The sequence below is a fragment of the Orycteropus afer genome, unplaced genomic scaffold (genome assembly GCF_000298275.1).
Source record: "Orycteropus afer afer isolate SDZICR_OR568_19922 unplaced genomic scaffold, OryAfe1.0 scaffold00131, whole genome shotgun sequence".
In the NCBI taxonomy this organism is placed as follows: domain Eukaryota; kingdom Metazoa; phylum Chordata; class Mammalia; order Tubulidentata; family Orycteropodidae; genus Orycteropus; species Orycteropus afer.
In genome coordinates this window covers 2,856,174-2,874,805 of record NW_006921718.1, presented here as the reverse complement: position 1 = coordinate 2,874,805, position 18,632 = coordinate 2,856,174, and the positions used below count along the sequence as shown (strand labels likewise).

At 35.3% G+C, this 18,632-nt stretch overlaps 1 protein-coding gene across 1 annotated transcript in view; it reads right to left on the bottom strand.

The window, feature by feature from the left end:
• MAP4K3 (mitogen-activated protein kinase kinase kinase kinase 3) overlaps positions 1 to 18,632 on the bottom strand; it is a 353,947-nt gene that overhangs the window by 36,591 nt on the left and 298,724 nt on the right. The window contains exons 19-24 of the mRNA XM_007945046.2: positions 16,731 to 16,773; positions 15,766 to 15,925; positions 14,843 to 14,955; positions 11,000 to 11,041; positions 7,918 to 8,002; positions 6,157 to 6,236 (exon numbers count right to left, since the gene is read on the bottom strand). Coding sequence (XP_007943237.1) covers positions 6,157 to 6,236; positions 7,918 to 8,002; positions 11,000 to 11,041; positions 14,843 to 14,955; positions 15,766 to 15,925; positions 16,731 to 16,773 — 523 coding nt within the window. The remainder of the gene's footprint in view (positions 1 to 6,156; positions 6,237 to 7,917; positions 8,003 to 10,999; positions 11,042 to 14,842; positions 14,956 to 15,765; positions 15,926 to 16,730; positions 16,774 to 18,632) is intronic.

The following is an 18,632-nucleotide window of genomic DNA, read 5'->3' as shown; positions in this document are numbered from 1 at the left end:
AAACCCACTAGCCACTCCTCGGAAGGAAGGTTGGGCAATCTATTTCCGTAGTGATACCACCTCGGAAACCCAAGGAGGGGTCGTTATGAGTTGGGTCCGACTCAATGGCTGTGGTGGTTATTTTTGTGTGGCAACTTGGCTGGGCAGCTGGTGGTAGTTATTCCCCATGATGAGACTGGCAATCAACTCTATGGTGGGATCTAGTACAAGCAGCTGAGTAGCTGCTCTGGGTATGTGGTCTACTTCCTGTATATAAGAAGCAGCTTTGAAAATTCTCTCTAGCATATGGTACGCTTGGACCCTGCATGTAGCTGTGTCATTGTTCAGCAGTCTGCCAAGCTCTGCCGACCTTGGGACTTACAATGAACTTGAACTAATGGCTTGCTGTGTGGTTTGGTAACATCAGGACTGGGCCATTTTATTTGTCGACCTTGAGCTTGTTAGCCTCAGCAGCCACTAGCTGCCTGAGTGAAGAGATGCCTCTAGCTACAGTGGGCTGGGAGCAAGAGGCAGAGCTGAAGCCCAAAGTCGAGGGGCTTTCATACAGCCCCTAGAGCCTGGCACTTTGAACTTGGATGTAAAGCCTCCAAATTGTGAGAGAATAAACTCCTGTTTGTTAACGCCATTCCATTTGTGGTATAGTCCTGTCAGAGTGGCCCTAGGTAACCAGAACAATGGCACAGAACAACAATACTACGCCACCAGGGCTTCCCCGTACTTGGTAGGAAGGCAAATTCTCAGGCTCCCTCCCAGAAGCAGCAACTCTAAAGGTGTTTATCTGTGTTTTAACCAGCCCTCCAGGTGATTCTCATGTATGTGAAAGTCTGAGAAACACCAATGTATATAATGAAGCATCCTGATTTAACAAGCTTGGTTGCTATGTTTGCTCTGGTAATTCCTACTAGGGTTCTCAAAAATAGATTGGGATGAGTAGCAGGAAACAAAGAGAATAAAGAGGTAAATGATGCAACTATCAAGGCCTCTAAGGACATTACTTTATTAAAGCACAATGATGGCCCTGGACAATTTAAAAAGGTAAATTAAGGTCTGTTCATAAAAGAGAAGAAACTAATTAATCAAATTTATATAAACAATTGAAATAAAGTTAGATTTTTAAAAATGTTTTATTCAGAAAATGTATTTACGTGGTATCATTTTTAATTTGGAAAATGTGCATAGAGCTATGCCTCAGACTGAGAAGACAACACACATTTCCTACTTTATACTCTTCATAAAAAACTCACAAGAGTATTGGGAATTCACTGACTACTCTGATAAAATTAAGCAGAGAAAGTGGTCAGACCACAAAGCAGTATATGTCAGAACAGTCACAAAAAATGGATTTTTCTTTAATTCAGGGTTCAACTAGGTTTCATACAAAATACATACTTAAAAAGTATTTCTCTAGTATCAAATGTATAGTTTATTAAGAGAGATATATTTGCAAATCTAAGTGTATTTGCTCATTTAATATATAAGCATATATAAAGCACCAGGGAAGACACAAATTCATTTAATATTATCAACACAGGGACAACAGAAAATTAGTCATTCAAAGTTATTAAAGTATTGGATTTAATTTCTTATCACATTTATTAAAGCTTTAAAGTCTTTGTAGATTTTCTAATGCCTACTCTTCTACCAGGGTAGACAATGGGCAAAAGCATCAGTTTAATGAAAGAATATAACTGTTAAGAAGGGTAGGTTTGGCAATTTGACTGTCTATATAGAGATACCTGCTTTTCCAATGACTGTGTGTGATCTTGGGTAATTTACTTAACCTGTGTCTCAATGTTCTTATCTATAAATGAAACAACTATACCTCACAGAGTTCTGATGATTAAACGAAATACAACCTTCTAAGCACTTAGACAAGTGTCTGGCATATATTGAGCACTCAATAAATGTCATAAATAATGAAAGCAGACATAAATTTCAAATCAGAACTCTACTTTGTGTCATTTTCTCAACTTTTCAGCATCTTCCTCTATCTAATGAGTCATGACACTCAGATTCCCCAACAGTTCTGAGAAAATCAAATCTAATGATCAATTTCATAGTAAGATTTAAAACTTCAGGATCTCACATATATTCTTTTTCTACTCTTGCAAGATAGAGCATTGTTCAGCTCACAAAATATTATTGTAATAGCGTAACTTCAAATATCAAGGCACATCAGATAGGGAGTCAGTGGAGACAGATTCTCAGTGGGGTTGATGGGTGCCTTTGTTTGTTGTTAGGTGCTGTCGAGTTGGCTCTGACTCACAGTGACCCTACCTACAACATGAAACATCAGCCTCAGAATACTTGCTGTACCTGAGCCCACTGTTGCAGCCGCTGTGTCAACACATCTCATTGAGGACTTTTCCCTTTTTTCACTTAACAAGCATGATATCCTTCTCCAGGAAAAGGGCCCTTCTGACAACAAAACCGAAGTAAGAGAGAAGAAGTTTGTCCATTCTCGCTTCCAAGAACCATTCTAGATGCACTTCTTTCAGAAGAGATTTGTTAGTTCTTCTGGCAGTCCATGATACTTTCAGCAGTATTCGCCAGCACCCCAACTCAAAAGCATCAACTCTTCTTCAGTTTTTCTTATTCAATGTCCAGCTTTCACATGCATATGAGTTGACTGAAAATACCTTGGCCTGGTTTAGGTCCACCTTAGTCTTCAAAGAGGCATCTTTGCGCTTCAGCACTCTAACAAGGTTTTTTGCAGTAGATTTGCCCAGTGCAATACATCATCTGATTTCTTGACTGTTGCTTCCAGTGGGGTTGCTTATGGAACCAAGTAACATGAAATCATTGACAACCTCAATCTTATCTCCATTTATTGTAATGCTGCACATTTGTCCAGTTGTGAGGATTTTCATTTTCTTTATGTTGAGTGTAATCCACCCTGCAGACTGTAGTCTTTAATCTTCATCAGTAAGTGCTTCAAGTCATCTTTATGTTCAGCAAGCAAGGTTATGTTGTCTGCGTATCGTAGGTTGTTAATGAATTTTCCTCCTATCCTGATGCCACGTTCTTCTTCATATATTCTAGCTTCTCAGATTATTTGCTTAGCATATAGACTGAATAAGTATAGTGAAAGGATACAACCCTGATGCACTCCCTTCCCGATTTTAAACCATGCAGTATCCCCTTGTTCTGTTCAAATGTCAACCTCCTGGTCTATGTACAGATTCCTCATCAGCACAAATAAGTGCTGTGGAATTCCCATTCTTTGCAATGTTATCTACAATTTGTTATGATCAAAGTCGAATGCCTTTGCATAGTCAATAAAACACAAGTAAACATCTTTCTGGTATTCTTTGCTTCAGCCAAGATCCATCTGACATCAGCAATGATATCCCTTGTACCATGTTCTCTTCTCAATCCAGCCTGCAATTTTGGAAGTTCCCTGTCAATATACTGCTGCAACTGTTTTTGAATTATGTTCAGCAAAATTTTACTTGCATGTGGTATTAATGATATTGTTTGATAATTTCTACATTCTGTGAGAAAATCTTTCTTTGGAATGGGTACAAATATAGGTATCTTCTATTCAGTTGGCCAGGTAGCTGTCTTCCAAGTTTCTTGGCATAGATGATTAAGTACCTCCAGTGCAGCATCTGTTTGTTGAAACATCTCAATGGGCATTCCATTAATTCCTGTCTTGCTTTTCACCAATTCCCTCAGTGCAGCTTCGACTTCTTCCTTCAACACCATCAGTTCCTGATCATATGCCACCTCCTGAAATGCATGGATATTGACCAATTCTTTTTGTTACAGTGACTCTGTGTATTCCATCTTTTTTTTTTTTTTTTATGTTTGTGACATCATTCAATATTTTTCCCATAGAATCTTTCAATACTGTAACTCGAGGCTTGAATTTTTTTCTTCAGTTCTTTCAGCTTGAGAAATGCTGAGCATGTTCTTTCTGTTTGGTTTTCTAATAACTATCTTCTCAAGCTGCTCTTTGAAATTTATTGTTCAGTTCTCTTGTCATTTCTTCCTTTTGCTTTAGCTACTCTCTGTTCAAGGACAAGTTTCAGTCTCCTCTGCTGTCAATTTTGATCTTTTCTTCCTTTCCTGTCTTTTTAATGAGCTTTTACTTTCTTCATGGATGATTGTCATCCCACAATTTCATCTGGTTTTTGGTTATCCGTGTTCAATGCATCAAATCTATTCTTTAAATGGTCTCTAAATTTAAGTGGAATATAATCAAGGTCATATTTTGGCTCTTGTGGACTTGTTTTAATCGTTTTCAGCTTTAACTTGAACTTGCATATGAGCAGTTTATAATCTGTTCCACAGTCATCTCCCGGCCTTGTTTTGGCTAAAGATACTGAGTTTCTCCAGTGCCTCTTTGCGCAGATGTAGTCGATCTGACATTGGTAGAGTCTTTTATGTTAGAATGATAAATGCTCACTCTACCTATGTATGAAGTTGATCTTGTTCCTTACAGTTAATATTGTTACCAGTAATTTCTTTTGATATCTCATTATATTCAAGAAAAATACTACCACCTTTGCATTATGATTATATATAATAAGATCTTTTTCTTTGTCTTAGGTAGTTTTCAGCCATTTCACTGCATATCACTTTCAGGTTAAAAGAAAAGTTTATTGTACAACATACAGTTTACATTCTTACTAGAAAATACAATAAACAAAGATGTGATAAGAAAGACAGAAATGTTTGGTTATGAACAAGCTATCTTTACTTAAAGAATTTTCTCTCCAATTCATATTGATAATAGAAAATTAGTTTCACAGCCCAAAGGCACCCAAAACTCAATGTAACCAAACAGAATGCATCAATGAAAGCAGCTTCTCCTTCTGTATACTATACTCTACCTAGTGGTACTGTCATTCACCCAGCCATTCAAGTTGGGAACCTGAAGTTAACCTAGACCTCAACTTCCACACTGAACTGACATTCAATTTGGCCAAATCTAGTTCTTTAATCTTTCTCTAGGGTAAGTGTTTCTCAACAGGAACAATACAGTTAGCAGAGGGAATGTGATGAAGTGGTTAAGGGCATGGACTTTAGAGCCAGCTTGCCTGGGTTCATATGTAAGCTCAGTCACTTTACTAGCTGTGAGAACTCCGGCAAGTCACTAAGCCTTTTTGTGCCTCAGTTTTCCCATGTGTAAACTGAGAATAATAATGGTATCTAGCTCTGAGGGTTGTTTTAAGGTTAAGTAAATTTGTTAAGCATTTAAAAACAGTGCCTGGCACACAGTAAACTTTATGCAGGTATTACCTATTAATATCATTATCATTAACCATTTCTGTAGGTTTAGCATTTCCAGCCTCTGGGCACTAAAAGCCAGAAGTTTTCCCCAGTCACTGTGACAGTTAATAATGCCCCCATACAATTCCAAACTCCCTCTTTTCCTATCTTCCTCTCTACTTCTCTCCCACTCAACACTCCTTTATCCTTTGACCACAGCCTCTAGTCTCAGCTCCCAGCATGCTGTAAACAGGTATTTCTAAAACAGAGATCTGATCATCAGAACAGTACACAAAGCTCTGGGGTTTGGCATCTGCCTACCTACCCAGCTCCATTTATTGCCTGTTCTGTACTCATTCTATACTCCAGATAAATTGGCCCCTCATGGTTCTTCATACTTATCATGCAGATTTACAACTCTGTGACTTCATATAGATGCCCTTTCTGACCATCTGTCTGTCTAATAAACTTTTCTACTCATTACCATTTAAAGTTCATCTGATATACCCATCCTTCTTGTCTCCCCACAAGAGGTGCTGGTGACGCTTGCCTCTGTGTCCTGTACTTTGTATTTATTCCCAGTGTGACATGTGACCCTAACTGTTGCAGTTAATGATTTATATGCCTGCCTGAACCTACCAGCCAACTCCACGGAACGAAGACGGGGCAATGTACTTCCATAAAGATTTACCACCTCAGAAACCCAGTGGGTCTAAAGCAACTCAATGACAGTGAGTGTTTGAGTTTTTTCCCTATTAGATCATGAGCTTTTCAAGGGTAAGGCCTTCTTGTGAAGCTGTCAGTCTTTAGTATGTGGTATATAGACTATGCTTCCTGAAGGTTTTATGCATCAGCAAATCATATAATTGAAACTCATTTTTTTGTCTATTGTCTAGTTATAATAACTAAAACAACCCCTCAAAATGCAAAATAACATACCTGTTCCATTGATGTTTCATGAAGTTCATTAAGGTTTAAGGTATAAATCCCCTCTTCGGCACCAAATATCAAGTATTGATCTGAAATAACAAAAATAATCCACTAACTGTTTCTGATAAATAAAATACTTTGAAAAAGGATTTATATAACCTAAAATTCAGTAAATAAGTGTTAACTTAGAAGAATTACTATTATTTATAAGCAATAAATATTATTTTAAATTTTAATGCAAAGAAGAGGCTAGACACTTTAGATTATATGCCAAAGGTAAGATATATGTAAATATTAGCTTTATGCAGTGAAGAGAACTTTTATAGCTTCTGCATAGTGGCATGCTGGGCCTCTTCATCATCAAAGGGCACTAAGGACTGGCAAAGAATCTGCAGCAACTTCTTCTGAAACCCTCTTAATAAAGGATCATGTACAACTGACATGCAGAATATAAATCATAAACAGCTTACATAGATTCTACTCTTGACAAGTGGGGTATTATTATATGCACTATCATTAAAAAGCAAGATTTGACTACTGCCTATTAAAAAGGTTAACTAAAACCTGAATACCGGTTAGGGTACTCAGTATCTTCTAAAAGATATTAGAAGCCTACCCGTGGTCCTATCTGACCTGTTTTTAAGATAACATAAAATAATAGGTCAAGAACATTTCCAGACTAAACAGAATTATATTAAGAATAACTTAGAATGCCCAGAGGGTTCCTAAATTGCCCAGTACTTAGGATGACTACTGGCAAGTTAATAACATAAGCTTTGTGGTCAGACAAAACTAGGTTCAAACCACAGCTCTACCATCAACTGACTGTGAAACATTAAACTTCTCTGAGTGTCAGTTTTCCTACTTGTGAAATAAAAGTACCTACCTAATTGGATTTTTAGAATATTTAACAGGAATTCATATATGCGTGTGCATTTATACACATAAAAAAAATCTGTATATTAGAATCTATATAAGATCCAGAGACATATACAAATATACACATATCTAAATTATGCCTTGATATCTTAAATAGATATTAATATATATTTGTATGTATGTGTATAAATGCATACACAAATATGTATTATACACTGACACACAGCCAACCACACACATATATGTATGTTTGTGTACACATATATATTTTTGTATATGTCTCTGTATCTTACACAGATATTAAGATATAGATATATAACAAGACATAGGGCACAAACAGTCCTTAGCACCTATTGACAACTATTTTGATTATGATCCCTTCTCTAAAGATAAGAGATTCTCTAAAGTAGTCACTCTGCCACTCTCGGAAGGAAGATGGGGCAATCTACTTCCCTAGTGATACTGCCTCAGAAACCCAAGGAGGGGTCGCTATTAGTCGGCACATAACAACAACAAAGTCGTCACTAGATTCTGGATCCTCAGTTGCTAAATTCTTTCCATAAAACTGTGTCACAAACAAAAATAACCAAAAATATTTCACTACTGTGGAGCAGCAGAGAAAACATTTCAAGAAGAAATTAGGGTGGTTATGGTAAGGTACATGGTTTAACAGCATTGATATGGTAAACATACAATGAAATTTTATTGCTGTGTATCACCCCAAACACTGACAATAGCAAAGAAAAACATATTTACTTTGGAAAACATGTTTTTTCAAGTAGACATTCAGAAAATGAATTAACACTGAATACTCACTCTCATAGCCCCAATTTAAAGGAAAAAATAAAAAAGTAAAAAAAAAAATAACAGATTAAAAATATACTGTACTACCTCTGGTATCTGGATTTATCCATGATGTTGCACAGTGAATTTTCAAGGGGCACCCATTAAAAACCTTTGAAAAACATGCACCCATCTGGAAAAACAAAGAATACTCCATATGAAACAGTGACAAACAACAGTCTTTGTTATAATATGAATATAATTATTTTCTAACTAAATGTGGGAGATTATAGGTGGTAAATTAAATTTTTGATAATCTTTGTAAACAGAAGTAATTATATCAAATCATAGTCACCAGTCTAACAGCGGTAACACCAAAGTTCCAGGCACAACAATGACTGTCAGCTAATAAAAGATTTTACTTAAGAAAAAATAAAAGACCTATTTGATTTTTTCCATCTTCTCAACTAAGCACAGTAATTCTCCAGGAAAAATTGTTTACAGGAGTATCACTAACATGTTCCACATCCAAAGCAGTATATTATTTCCTTGATAATAAAGAAATCATATCTACAAAGTTGAAAACTTTTCTTATTTTGTTTCATGATGTTAAAAAATGGTATTAATCCACCAGCTGCAAATAATATTGCAAAGAAAAAAAAAGTATTGTTGATCTGAAATCTCTTTATGTACTAGAATCTCAAAACATACAAAACCATTATTATCATTATTTTAATTTAGCAATCTGATTATTTTACCTGGAAGGATTTTTTAAAATGATTTAGTCTTTGACATTAATTAATACTTATTTACAAATCTTTCAAATAATTAATATCTTATAATGAAATATAATACCATTCACTTCAACTTTCATTATGTTTTCAAATAGCAAACTATTAATTTTGAAATCCGTGAGTATAAGAAAGTTAATTGATTTAATCACTTTTACTACCAACAACTTGGAGGCAAAAGTGTTACAAACATACTTGGTCAGAAGAATTTTTCTGTATTTGTGTTAAATTTAAAGAACGGCACTGTATATATACCATTTTATAGCAGAAATATTTTCTTCACACACTGTGAGGTAACATGCTGAGGTAAAACACGAGAGCAAACTTGACAACAGTAAATTTAAAATATTAACATAAGGAGTCCAAACAATAAATCTTAAAATGTCCTTTTTATTCATATTAACCACCAACCAATATTTCTAAGATTTAGTAGCAAAAAACCACAACTTTAGACTGGCAATATCATCAGGTGGTAGGAGACCAATAAAAAATGTTTTTATGGTATAAAGGAGAAGCTGTATTGCTTAACTAATCCCGATAACTGCCTTTTGAGATATATACCAGAATTCTTATGTTAATGGACTATTAATCCCTAGAACTCCAAATGACAAAATAACCTACAAAACAATCAAGCAGTTCCACAGCCTCCATGTAATTCGTATACTTGCATCTTGTCCAGCACTCCATGCTATCAGTTCTTCCCTGTCAAACTGCATACCCAAGGTAACAATTTTATCTTGCAGCCAAATAGGAAGTTATGTCCCTACTGCATATACCTTCACTGAATATGGGAGTTTTCTGAAGTAATTTTTCTTTTTTTTTCCCAGTTTGTAAGATATGGTAGAATTATTTGGACTTTTTGTTCCAATTTAAAAGTAATTAACTAGTAATGAAAACGTAGAGTTACAAAGTGAAAAAGGCTGAAAACTTCTGCTGAGAGGTTAAAGACTAGAAAAATTATGGAAATGTTCTAAACTAGTATCACATAGTGTTTGGATTATACATTTGCAACAGTGAAAATGTAGTTTTATCCATACTGCTTAAAATTACACTGATATAACTTTAATTCTAAGAAAGCTAGCAAGGTCAAAAAAGAGAGAAAGAAAGAAGCAGACTGTAATACATGTAAGACATTCAAGTTTTAGTTTCCTACACCCGTCTGCCAGTTTGTAGTGCTGTGGTGATGCTGAACAGGTTTCAGTGGGGCTTCCAGACTAAGATAAAGGCCTGGTGATCTACTTCCCAAAATCAGCCAATGAAAACCCTAAGAATCAAAACAGAATACAGTGGCAGAAGATGAACACCCTAGGTTGGAGGCACTCAAAACACAGTGGCCACGACAACAGACTGAAGCAAATGATCATGAATATGACGCAGGACTGCACTTTTTGTTGTATGTGGGTCACAGCTGCTGATTCAACAGCAACTAACAAGAAGTTATAGTTCTAGGTCTGGACTTGGGAGAAGTTTGGGATTTTGTGACTGTTTACTGGTTTTCTGGGACTGTTTTACTCACTGGTAAAATAAAGGGCCTGAAGAAGATGCTTCCTTCAGGGTTCCTTCTACTTGTAAAATTCTGCTTCATAGTTAAAACATGCAGGAAAAATATGTCTTATCTATAGTTTATGGGCACAAAGAACGTCAGGACTAAGGTGGGCCTGATCATAGTATTTTCAACTGCCTTATATGTATGTGAAAGCTGGGCAATGAATAAGTAGGACTGCAAAAGAATTGATGCCTCTGAATTATGGTGTTGGTGAAGAATACAGATTATACTGTGGACTGCCAGAAGAACAAACAAATCTATCTTGGAAGAAATACACCCAGAATGCTTCGTGGAAGTGAGGATGGCAAGACTTCGTTTTCTGTACTTGGGACATGGTGTTAGGAGGGAACTGTCCCTGGAGAAGGACATCATGTTTGGTAAAGTAGAGGGTCAGAGAAAAAGAGCCTCAACAAAATGGACTGACACAGTGGCTGCAGCTATGGGCTCAAGCAAAACAACAATTGTTGAGAATGGCACAGGACTAGGCAGTTCTGTTGTACACAGGGTAACTATGAGTCAAAACTGACTCAACAGCACCTAACAACAACAACAATAAATTTTGTATTTCTTCTTATACACATCTACCTTTTTCACATTTCTTCAAAAACAGATGCAATTAAGATATCAATACCTTTATGAATGAAGGTATTTTAAATATACAATCTATCATAATTTTATTTTGAAAAGCTGAATCTCAGATGTAATCAATTAATATTAAATTAGCAACCTTATCAATTTTTTCAATGGAGGTTCTTTCATATAGGTAAAAATTCAAATCAAAAGTACACATTTAACCCCTTATTTGTCATTGTATTTAGATGAAAACTTAACCTTTTTGATACTCAGTACTTACATGAACTTTAGGTGTTGGGGGAAGGCCATTACTAATAGGCTTCTAGAAAAAGAACACATGCATGATTACATTTTTTTTTTTTTTTTTTCTGCTGGTGCTTTGTATAACAATACTTTGTTTCAAATACATTTATACAAATAAAATACATTAATACATTCTCTCTATAAATAAAGGTGAAGTTGCCTATAATCACTCCACAGCCTGCTTATTTCTAGCCCCAGCACCAAAGAAAGCCAAATCTCTCAAATCTTTCTCTAGGCTATTACATGTATGTATATATTTGTGTATCCTTCCTGACATTTTGTACTATTTTTTGGTGTGTGTTAAACAGAACAGTTATGCACTATTTAACAATTTGCTTTCTGCCTCAACACTGGATTATATACAGAATTCTATGTCATTATATATAGATATGGTTCACTCCTTGTAACTGCCACACAGCATGAACATAACCTACTTGATTTGTTATTCTCCAATTGTTACTGGGTACTTATTTTCAATTCAATTCAAGTTTATTTTCAATTGTTTTCTCTAACAACAATGCTGAAATTAATCCTTGCATATGGCTTTTTGTGCACACATGTGAATTTTTTTTTTTCAGGGTAAAGTGTGAGAAGTGAAACTACTGGAACTTGGGGTCTAGTTTTTATGTTTTAGTGTATACGGACTGCCAGAGGACCTTTTAGGGTGTACATATCAAATTATAGCCCTATGAGATTTCCCAGTTTCTATAGTTATGACCTCTGGCAGAAGTGGTGAATGCATTCAGCAGCTAACCAAAAGGTCAGCAGGTCCATCCCACCAGCCCTCCATGAGAGGAAGATGAGGCAATCTGCTTCCATAAAGATTTACAGCCTTGACAATCTTATGGGGCAGTTCTACTCTATCCTAAAAGGGTCCCACTATGAGTTACAATTGACTCAATGACAATGGTTTTTTTTTTTATAGTCCTGAAGCCACTTAATGCCATCAAACTAATTAGTAAAAAATGTGCTTCTCATTTATTTGAATGCCTCTGATTGGTAGGAAAGTTGGGAATTTTTTTAAAAAAATAAAGTACATATTGGCCATCTGAATTTCCTCCTCTGTAAACAGTCTATTGCCATTTTCAAAAACGAGTCATTGTTAAGAGTTCTCTATATAGTCCAGATTTGAATACTCTGTTACATGTAGCAAACATTTTCTCCTGGTCTGTAGAAGATCTTAGGAGCTCTACTAGCGTAGTGCCTAAGGCATTTGACTGCTGACCAGAAGGTTGGCAGTTCAAACCCACCAGCCATTCCCCATAAGGAAGACTGGGCAATCTACTTCCATAAAGATTCACTACCTAGGAAACCCAAAGAGTTGCTGTAAGTCAGAATTGACTCGATGGCAGTGAGTTTGGTTTTGTAGAAGATCTTAACTGTATTTATAATGTGACTGGTCAACTGAAGTTTTAAATTGTGATTAATTCAAATATATTAATCATTGGTCAGAGTATACAAACAATATAAGAGGAACAAAAGCAGCATATTCCTATATTCTCAAGAATGGCAGACATCTTCCCATGGAGCCACATTCCTGAGGAATATGATTTGTCCACTCGAAAGAGAGTCTCTCTGCGAAAGTTTATAATTTATACATAAATTTTTATGAAAACTGAGATTTCTTTCAAGATTAACTATAATAACAGCATTTTAAAGAACAGGATTATACATATTTTTCCTCAATCTGATTAAATCAAAAACATTTAAAAGATGGGATAAATGAAACCAAATAAACTAAAAACCAAAATCACTGCTGTCAAGTTGATTCCGACTCATAGTGACTCCTCCTTGGGGTTCCAAGGCAGTATCTCTATGGAAGTAGATTGCCCCGTCTTCCTTCTGAGGAGTGGCTGGTGGGTTTGAACTGCCAGCCTCCTGGTTAGCAGTCAAATACCTTAGGCACTATGCCACCACAGCTCCCTAATACCTACTGTTAATTTATTTCATATATATGATACAAGTAAAATGTTCTATATGGTACTCCTTGTATTAGTAATTACTGAACACTTAATCTGAAATTAAGGTATTTTACTTTAAAAATACACTTTTGAGAATGTACAGCACCATCATATATCATAGTCACACACTTCTGATGACTTTTTGATTCCATTTTATAAAGAATGTATATACTTAATACTATTTTCTTACACTGGCATCCTTACATCATATCTGTTTTAATTTGAGAGCTCTAAATGTTATAACTCAGATTTAATTTCAGCACTAACAGAATTGGATATAAATCATTTCAAGAAGCTGCACAAACTGTAATCAAGTTTCAGTATACCACTGATACAGTTTATCTTAACATACAGCCATGGACATATTTCAGAATTATAGGGACTGTTATGTTAATTAACTAGTTCCTTGTCCTAATGAAATATGGTAATGGAACAGTAAATTAAAAATGCATGCATAAAAATGCATGATTTTCAAAGGTTATCATACTGTGTTGTAGTCATTAAGTTGTACTTTTGTATTAACAGATTAGCAGAGCTGCTAAGATTTAAACTGTAATATTCTCAAATGAAATCTTAAAAAATATTTTAAAAGATATAGTACAAAAGTCTCAAGCAATGTGCTTACTACACAAAGCCATTGCTCTATGTATATAAACATACTGACTGTATTAAAAATTTCTATAAAAATCGGCAACAAATGTTGTTGTTGTTGTTACGTGCTGTCGAGTTGGGCCTGACTCACAGCGATCCCTCTTTGGGTTTCTGAGGCAGTGTCACTATGGAAGTACATTGTCCAACCTTCCTTCTGAGGAGTGGCTTGTGGGTTTGAACCGCTAGCCTTCTGGTTAGCAGTCAAGTGCCTTAGTCACTAGGCACTACGCTACCAGAGCTCCCTAGCAACAAATAGCACATACAAAACTTGAAAAAAAAACAAAAAAACAAAAAAACACTGTCTCAGCTCATGATCTCATTGGCATCTGCTAAAGTATTGGGAATTTGACAAAACATGTGTTGTTGTTTAATAGACGAATGCCTTCATATCATTAAGCGTCATTTCTTTACAAATGTTTAAAATTATTAATCTTGTATGATTCCTGACAAAAGAATATTTGTATTTTAATAATTATGTGATAGTTGACCTAACATTTGTAATAAGAATCTGATTTTACCTAACTTTATACCCACTAGAAAATTAACTTAGTTTCTTTCAGTAAGAGCAACAATATCACTAATTATGCAATCTATAGTTAGAAATTTGTCTTGAGGAAAAAACTAGTTTTATCTATTCATGTCCACCTTTCCATAACTTCTTGACACTATAATGGGAACTTTGAAGAGATACTTCTCATCAATGAGGATAGTAATAGTTATTTCCTGAACAATCCACAAGAATATTAAACGTTTACCATTATGTTGAAAGTCACTATATAACAAATTGGTCTAAATGATTTGAACCACAGAAAGCTATCATTCATGCTTATCTTAGCAAAGTTATATTTTCCCCAAGACTACTACAACTGAAACACTACAGTATCACTACCAAAACCAAAAAACAAACCCTAACCTCATTGCCACGGAGTCGATTCAGACTCATAGCAACCCCCACAGGGTTTCCAAGGCTGTAAATCTTTGCAGAAGTAGACTGCCTCATTTTCTCCATGGAGCAGTTGGTGGGTTTGAACTGCTAACCTTCTGTTTAGCAGTCAAATGTCTTACCCATTGCACCTCCAGAGCTCCTTAAAGTATCGCATACTAATTGTAAAATATACAATTGTTACAATTTCACTGTAAGTGAAAACTAACTTAACAGTGACAAAGGAAAACAAAAAGAAGCACAGCTTTTGTATATAAATACCTACTGGTATATCTTTCTTTTCTTTCCTTGAAAGGTTCATGCCTCTCTGTTCATTCTGTTGTTGATGTAATGAGCCATCTCGTTCACCATTTAACTGAAAGGAGCTCACTCCATTTCCTTCAATGAGATATGTTTAAATATATTTAAGAAGGATTAATTTTCATTAAAAATTTTCATTTAGAAAACTATCAAGAAAGGAAAATAAAATTAACCGTGAGACATTTTCAATCTTCATTGGGATCACCTAGCCAGAATATTTACAACTGAAGTAAGAAGTCTTAAATATACATTCCTCTACCTATATCTCTATTTTTGGAATTTAGATAAATTTAAATGCACACTATATTTAAGTATACATGTTGGAGTTAAAAATATAAAAACAAAACATTGAATTTTTCAACTATTTTCAGGAGAGGAGGAGGAATTTATATTATTTTAACCAAGAAACTTTCAAGTTGTATTCCTTTTTTTTTTTTTTTTAAATCATTCCTTTGGGTAATACAGACCCTTTACAGTATTAAGGCACCAATAACAATGATCATTGTTCCAAAAATGATTCAATGAAATAAAAGAGCTGGACATACTACCTTCCTCTTCTCTATAACAGACCTAACTAAGAAACAAAAACAGTTTTCTTGTTTGTCCACATTTAAATGGCTATTGTTTATATCTATAACTAAATGATGAATTGGACATAAACAAGTCTCCAAAGAGGGGGGCTGCATGTAAGATGAAAAGCAATGGGCAAAATATCCCAGACTTGGTCAAAGGTAAGGCTGTCATAAAAACCTTTCTAACCATAGGCAAAAGCAGAAAATTTCTCTATAGCCAGGGTCTTCCTTCTCCCTTCCCTTAAAGGAATTTCAAATAATGTCTTAAAAGAAAGATTTCTTCCATTTCACTTCACATTTCCCTCCCCCAAATTACCTAAAACAACAGGCTTTTGTAAGGGTAATCTGGGAGGTGGTGGTCTAGGTGGAACTTGGGAGGGTTTTGCTGGGCTCTCTGAGGTAGGACACCTCTTGATTGTTCCTTGATTATCATCCTCAGTAGAATGAGTCTCCTGTGGTATAAAGATGGACTTAGGCTGAAACAATACAGAAAAGGAAACCAATGATTAAACATAAAATTGTTTTCCTTAAGTAGGTATGTATCAGAAGCTTTGGCTTTCAAACTGTGTTTACCAGACAAGCTTCAAGGTTATACAGGTATCTGATTCACATCTACCTTAATATATCCAATTATTTAAAATAGATCCTGAAAATGCATACTCAAATGATTTATTTCTCAGGTTTTATCTCTATGATCCCCCTTCAAATAAAAAAAAAAAGAGGTCTCTATGTCTTTCTGTTCTTTCTTTTACAATCCTTTCCACTCAGACCTACCAAATTAAAGAAAAAATTATTCTGGTCTTTCTGATCTCTTCCAGTTTAAATGACTCTTTTATTTTAAACATTCAGGCTCCTATTTTGTATTTTTACTTTAAAAGTATTATCTAACATTTTAAACTTCTGTGATGATAACTCCATTCTCAGTAAATTAATTACTATTAGATTATAAGTTTTTTTTTGGGGGAAAAAAAGAAGTCTTTAAAAGATGTTAGCTTTTCTAATCTAAGTAAAATGATACTAATCAAGTAATATAATTATTTTTAGTGTGCAAATCTGTAGCACATTTCAGAATAAACATTAAATGACAAACTGGGTAATTAAAAAAAAAAAAGAAAAGAAACCAACAAAAATAATCAGAATCATCTACTTAAGGTTAGCAACTTCATGATGTTGCTTTGTGTATCCCAAATGAAAATCAGTACAGTATGAAAGTGGCAGAATACCACCACCCACGCACACAGTCACCCCTCAAAATTCAAATTGAAAAATAAATTTGTATACCTTTGGTGGCAAAGGAGGTGGAACTTTTGCTTTCATGGTTGAACTAAAAACACAAAAGTTTAGAATCAGAGCACTTTATTATTTATTTATTTATTTTAGTTTTTATTGTGATTTGGTTGAAAGTTTACAGAGCAAATTCATTTTCTATACAGCTCACATACACTTTACCTCATAACATTGACTGAAATTTCTCATAGTGCAACAGCTCCCTCCCACTTCCTCCCCATAGTTACCTCTTCCCTGTGTCCTTCCCTACCATGCACTTCTGTCCCCGAGTTATCTCCCTATCTCCCGGTGCATACACAGCCCTTCTATTCTCCCTTCATTGATCTCTCCAAGGAGTGTATCCACCTAATGTACATGTTCAGCTCACGTGCCTGTCTTTTGTTTGGCTGGAAGCCACAGGAATGGGTTCAGTTCCAGACCTGAAGGGTAGCTAGGGGCCATAGTCTCAGGGGTTCTACCAGGCTCTATCAGACCAGCAAACCTGGCCTTTTTTTAAAAATGATTTTGAGTTTTGTTCTACATTGTTCTTCCACCCTGTCCAAGATCTCCTATGTAGATCCCCTTCCGAGTAGCTGACAGTAGTAGCTGTGCACCATCAAGTTCTTCTGGTTTCATAGTCAATAGAGGCTGAGGATCTCATGTTGTACCAGTTGCCTGGACTAATTGTTTCCATGAATCTTTGGTTTTCTTCATTCCTCTTTGCTCTGGATGAGGAGAGATCCATCGTTGTATCTAAATGGCTGCTTAGAAGCTTTTAAGATCCCAGTCACTACTCGCCCAAGTAGGATGTGGAACAATGTTTCTGTGTAGTATGTTATGCCAACTGAGCTTACTGTCCCGAGACCATGGTCCCGAGCCCACAGGTTCAACTACTTACTCCCTTTGGATAGCTGGCTGTGGCCAAGAAGTGACTACAACCTTACTCCTTTACAAACACATTTGTAGAAACAGTGTCTGCCACCCTATACGTGGTCATGGGCACACTCCTCCCTGCATAGACATACCTAACAGTTCAGCCTGTCCACCCATCTATCCACCTGAATATCACTGTTTGCCATCATTGACAATGCAGTACTGTATATGCAAAAGGGTTCATCTTTGTCGTCTATCTCCCATGCACCTCTCTGTTTTCCTCCACCTCAGTGCCACCATGTTGATCACTCATATTTGGTACACTGCCCTTCTCTTCACCCAAATCAATACTTGTCTCTCCCTATCTAACAGTGCTTCCTTCTCTTCCCTCCCACCCCTGGTAACCAACAAAAAAAATTTCCTTCCATGTATAAACCTTTCCTTGACTTTTCACAATAATGGACTAATACAATATTTGTCCTTCTGTGAATGATTTATCATAGACATCAACATAATGTCCTCTATGTTCAACCACATTACATGGTATTTTGCAGTAGAATCAGAACATTTTTAAAATGAATTATTACTAAAATATCATTTCAAAGATATTGAAGAAAAATCTGCACAATTATCTTTTTAGTAAGATTATAAATTTTCCAAAATATTTTCTGAAATATTTCAAATGAAGTATTATTCTGAACTCTACTGGGTAGATATACTTTCTTCAATCTAAACACTACAATGTAATTAAAACTAGAAAAGAAAATAGCACAATTTCAGTTTATATTAATTGAAAGCTAAGTAATATAAGACCCTAAACAATAACTTGGTTATAGAAAAACTGTTAAAATCACACAGAATAAAATATATCACATCGTAAGATTTATTTTGCTACTAAAATATACTTGATGAAGCTCATCAAAAGCAATATATGTGTTCCATGAAATTACAGCCAGCATTTGTTGAATTGAAAAGAAGATTCACTACAACTTAAGAGTTTTAGAAGTAGAAAAAATTAAAAAATGATTAAGTACAAATGTCCCA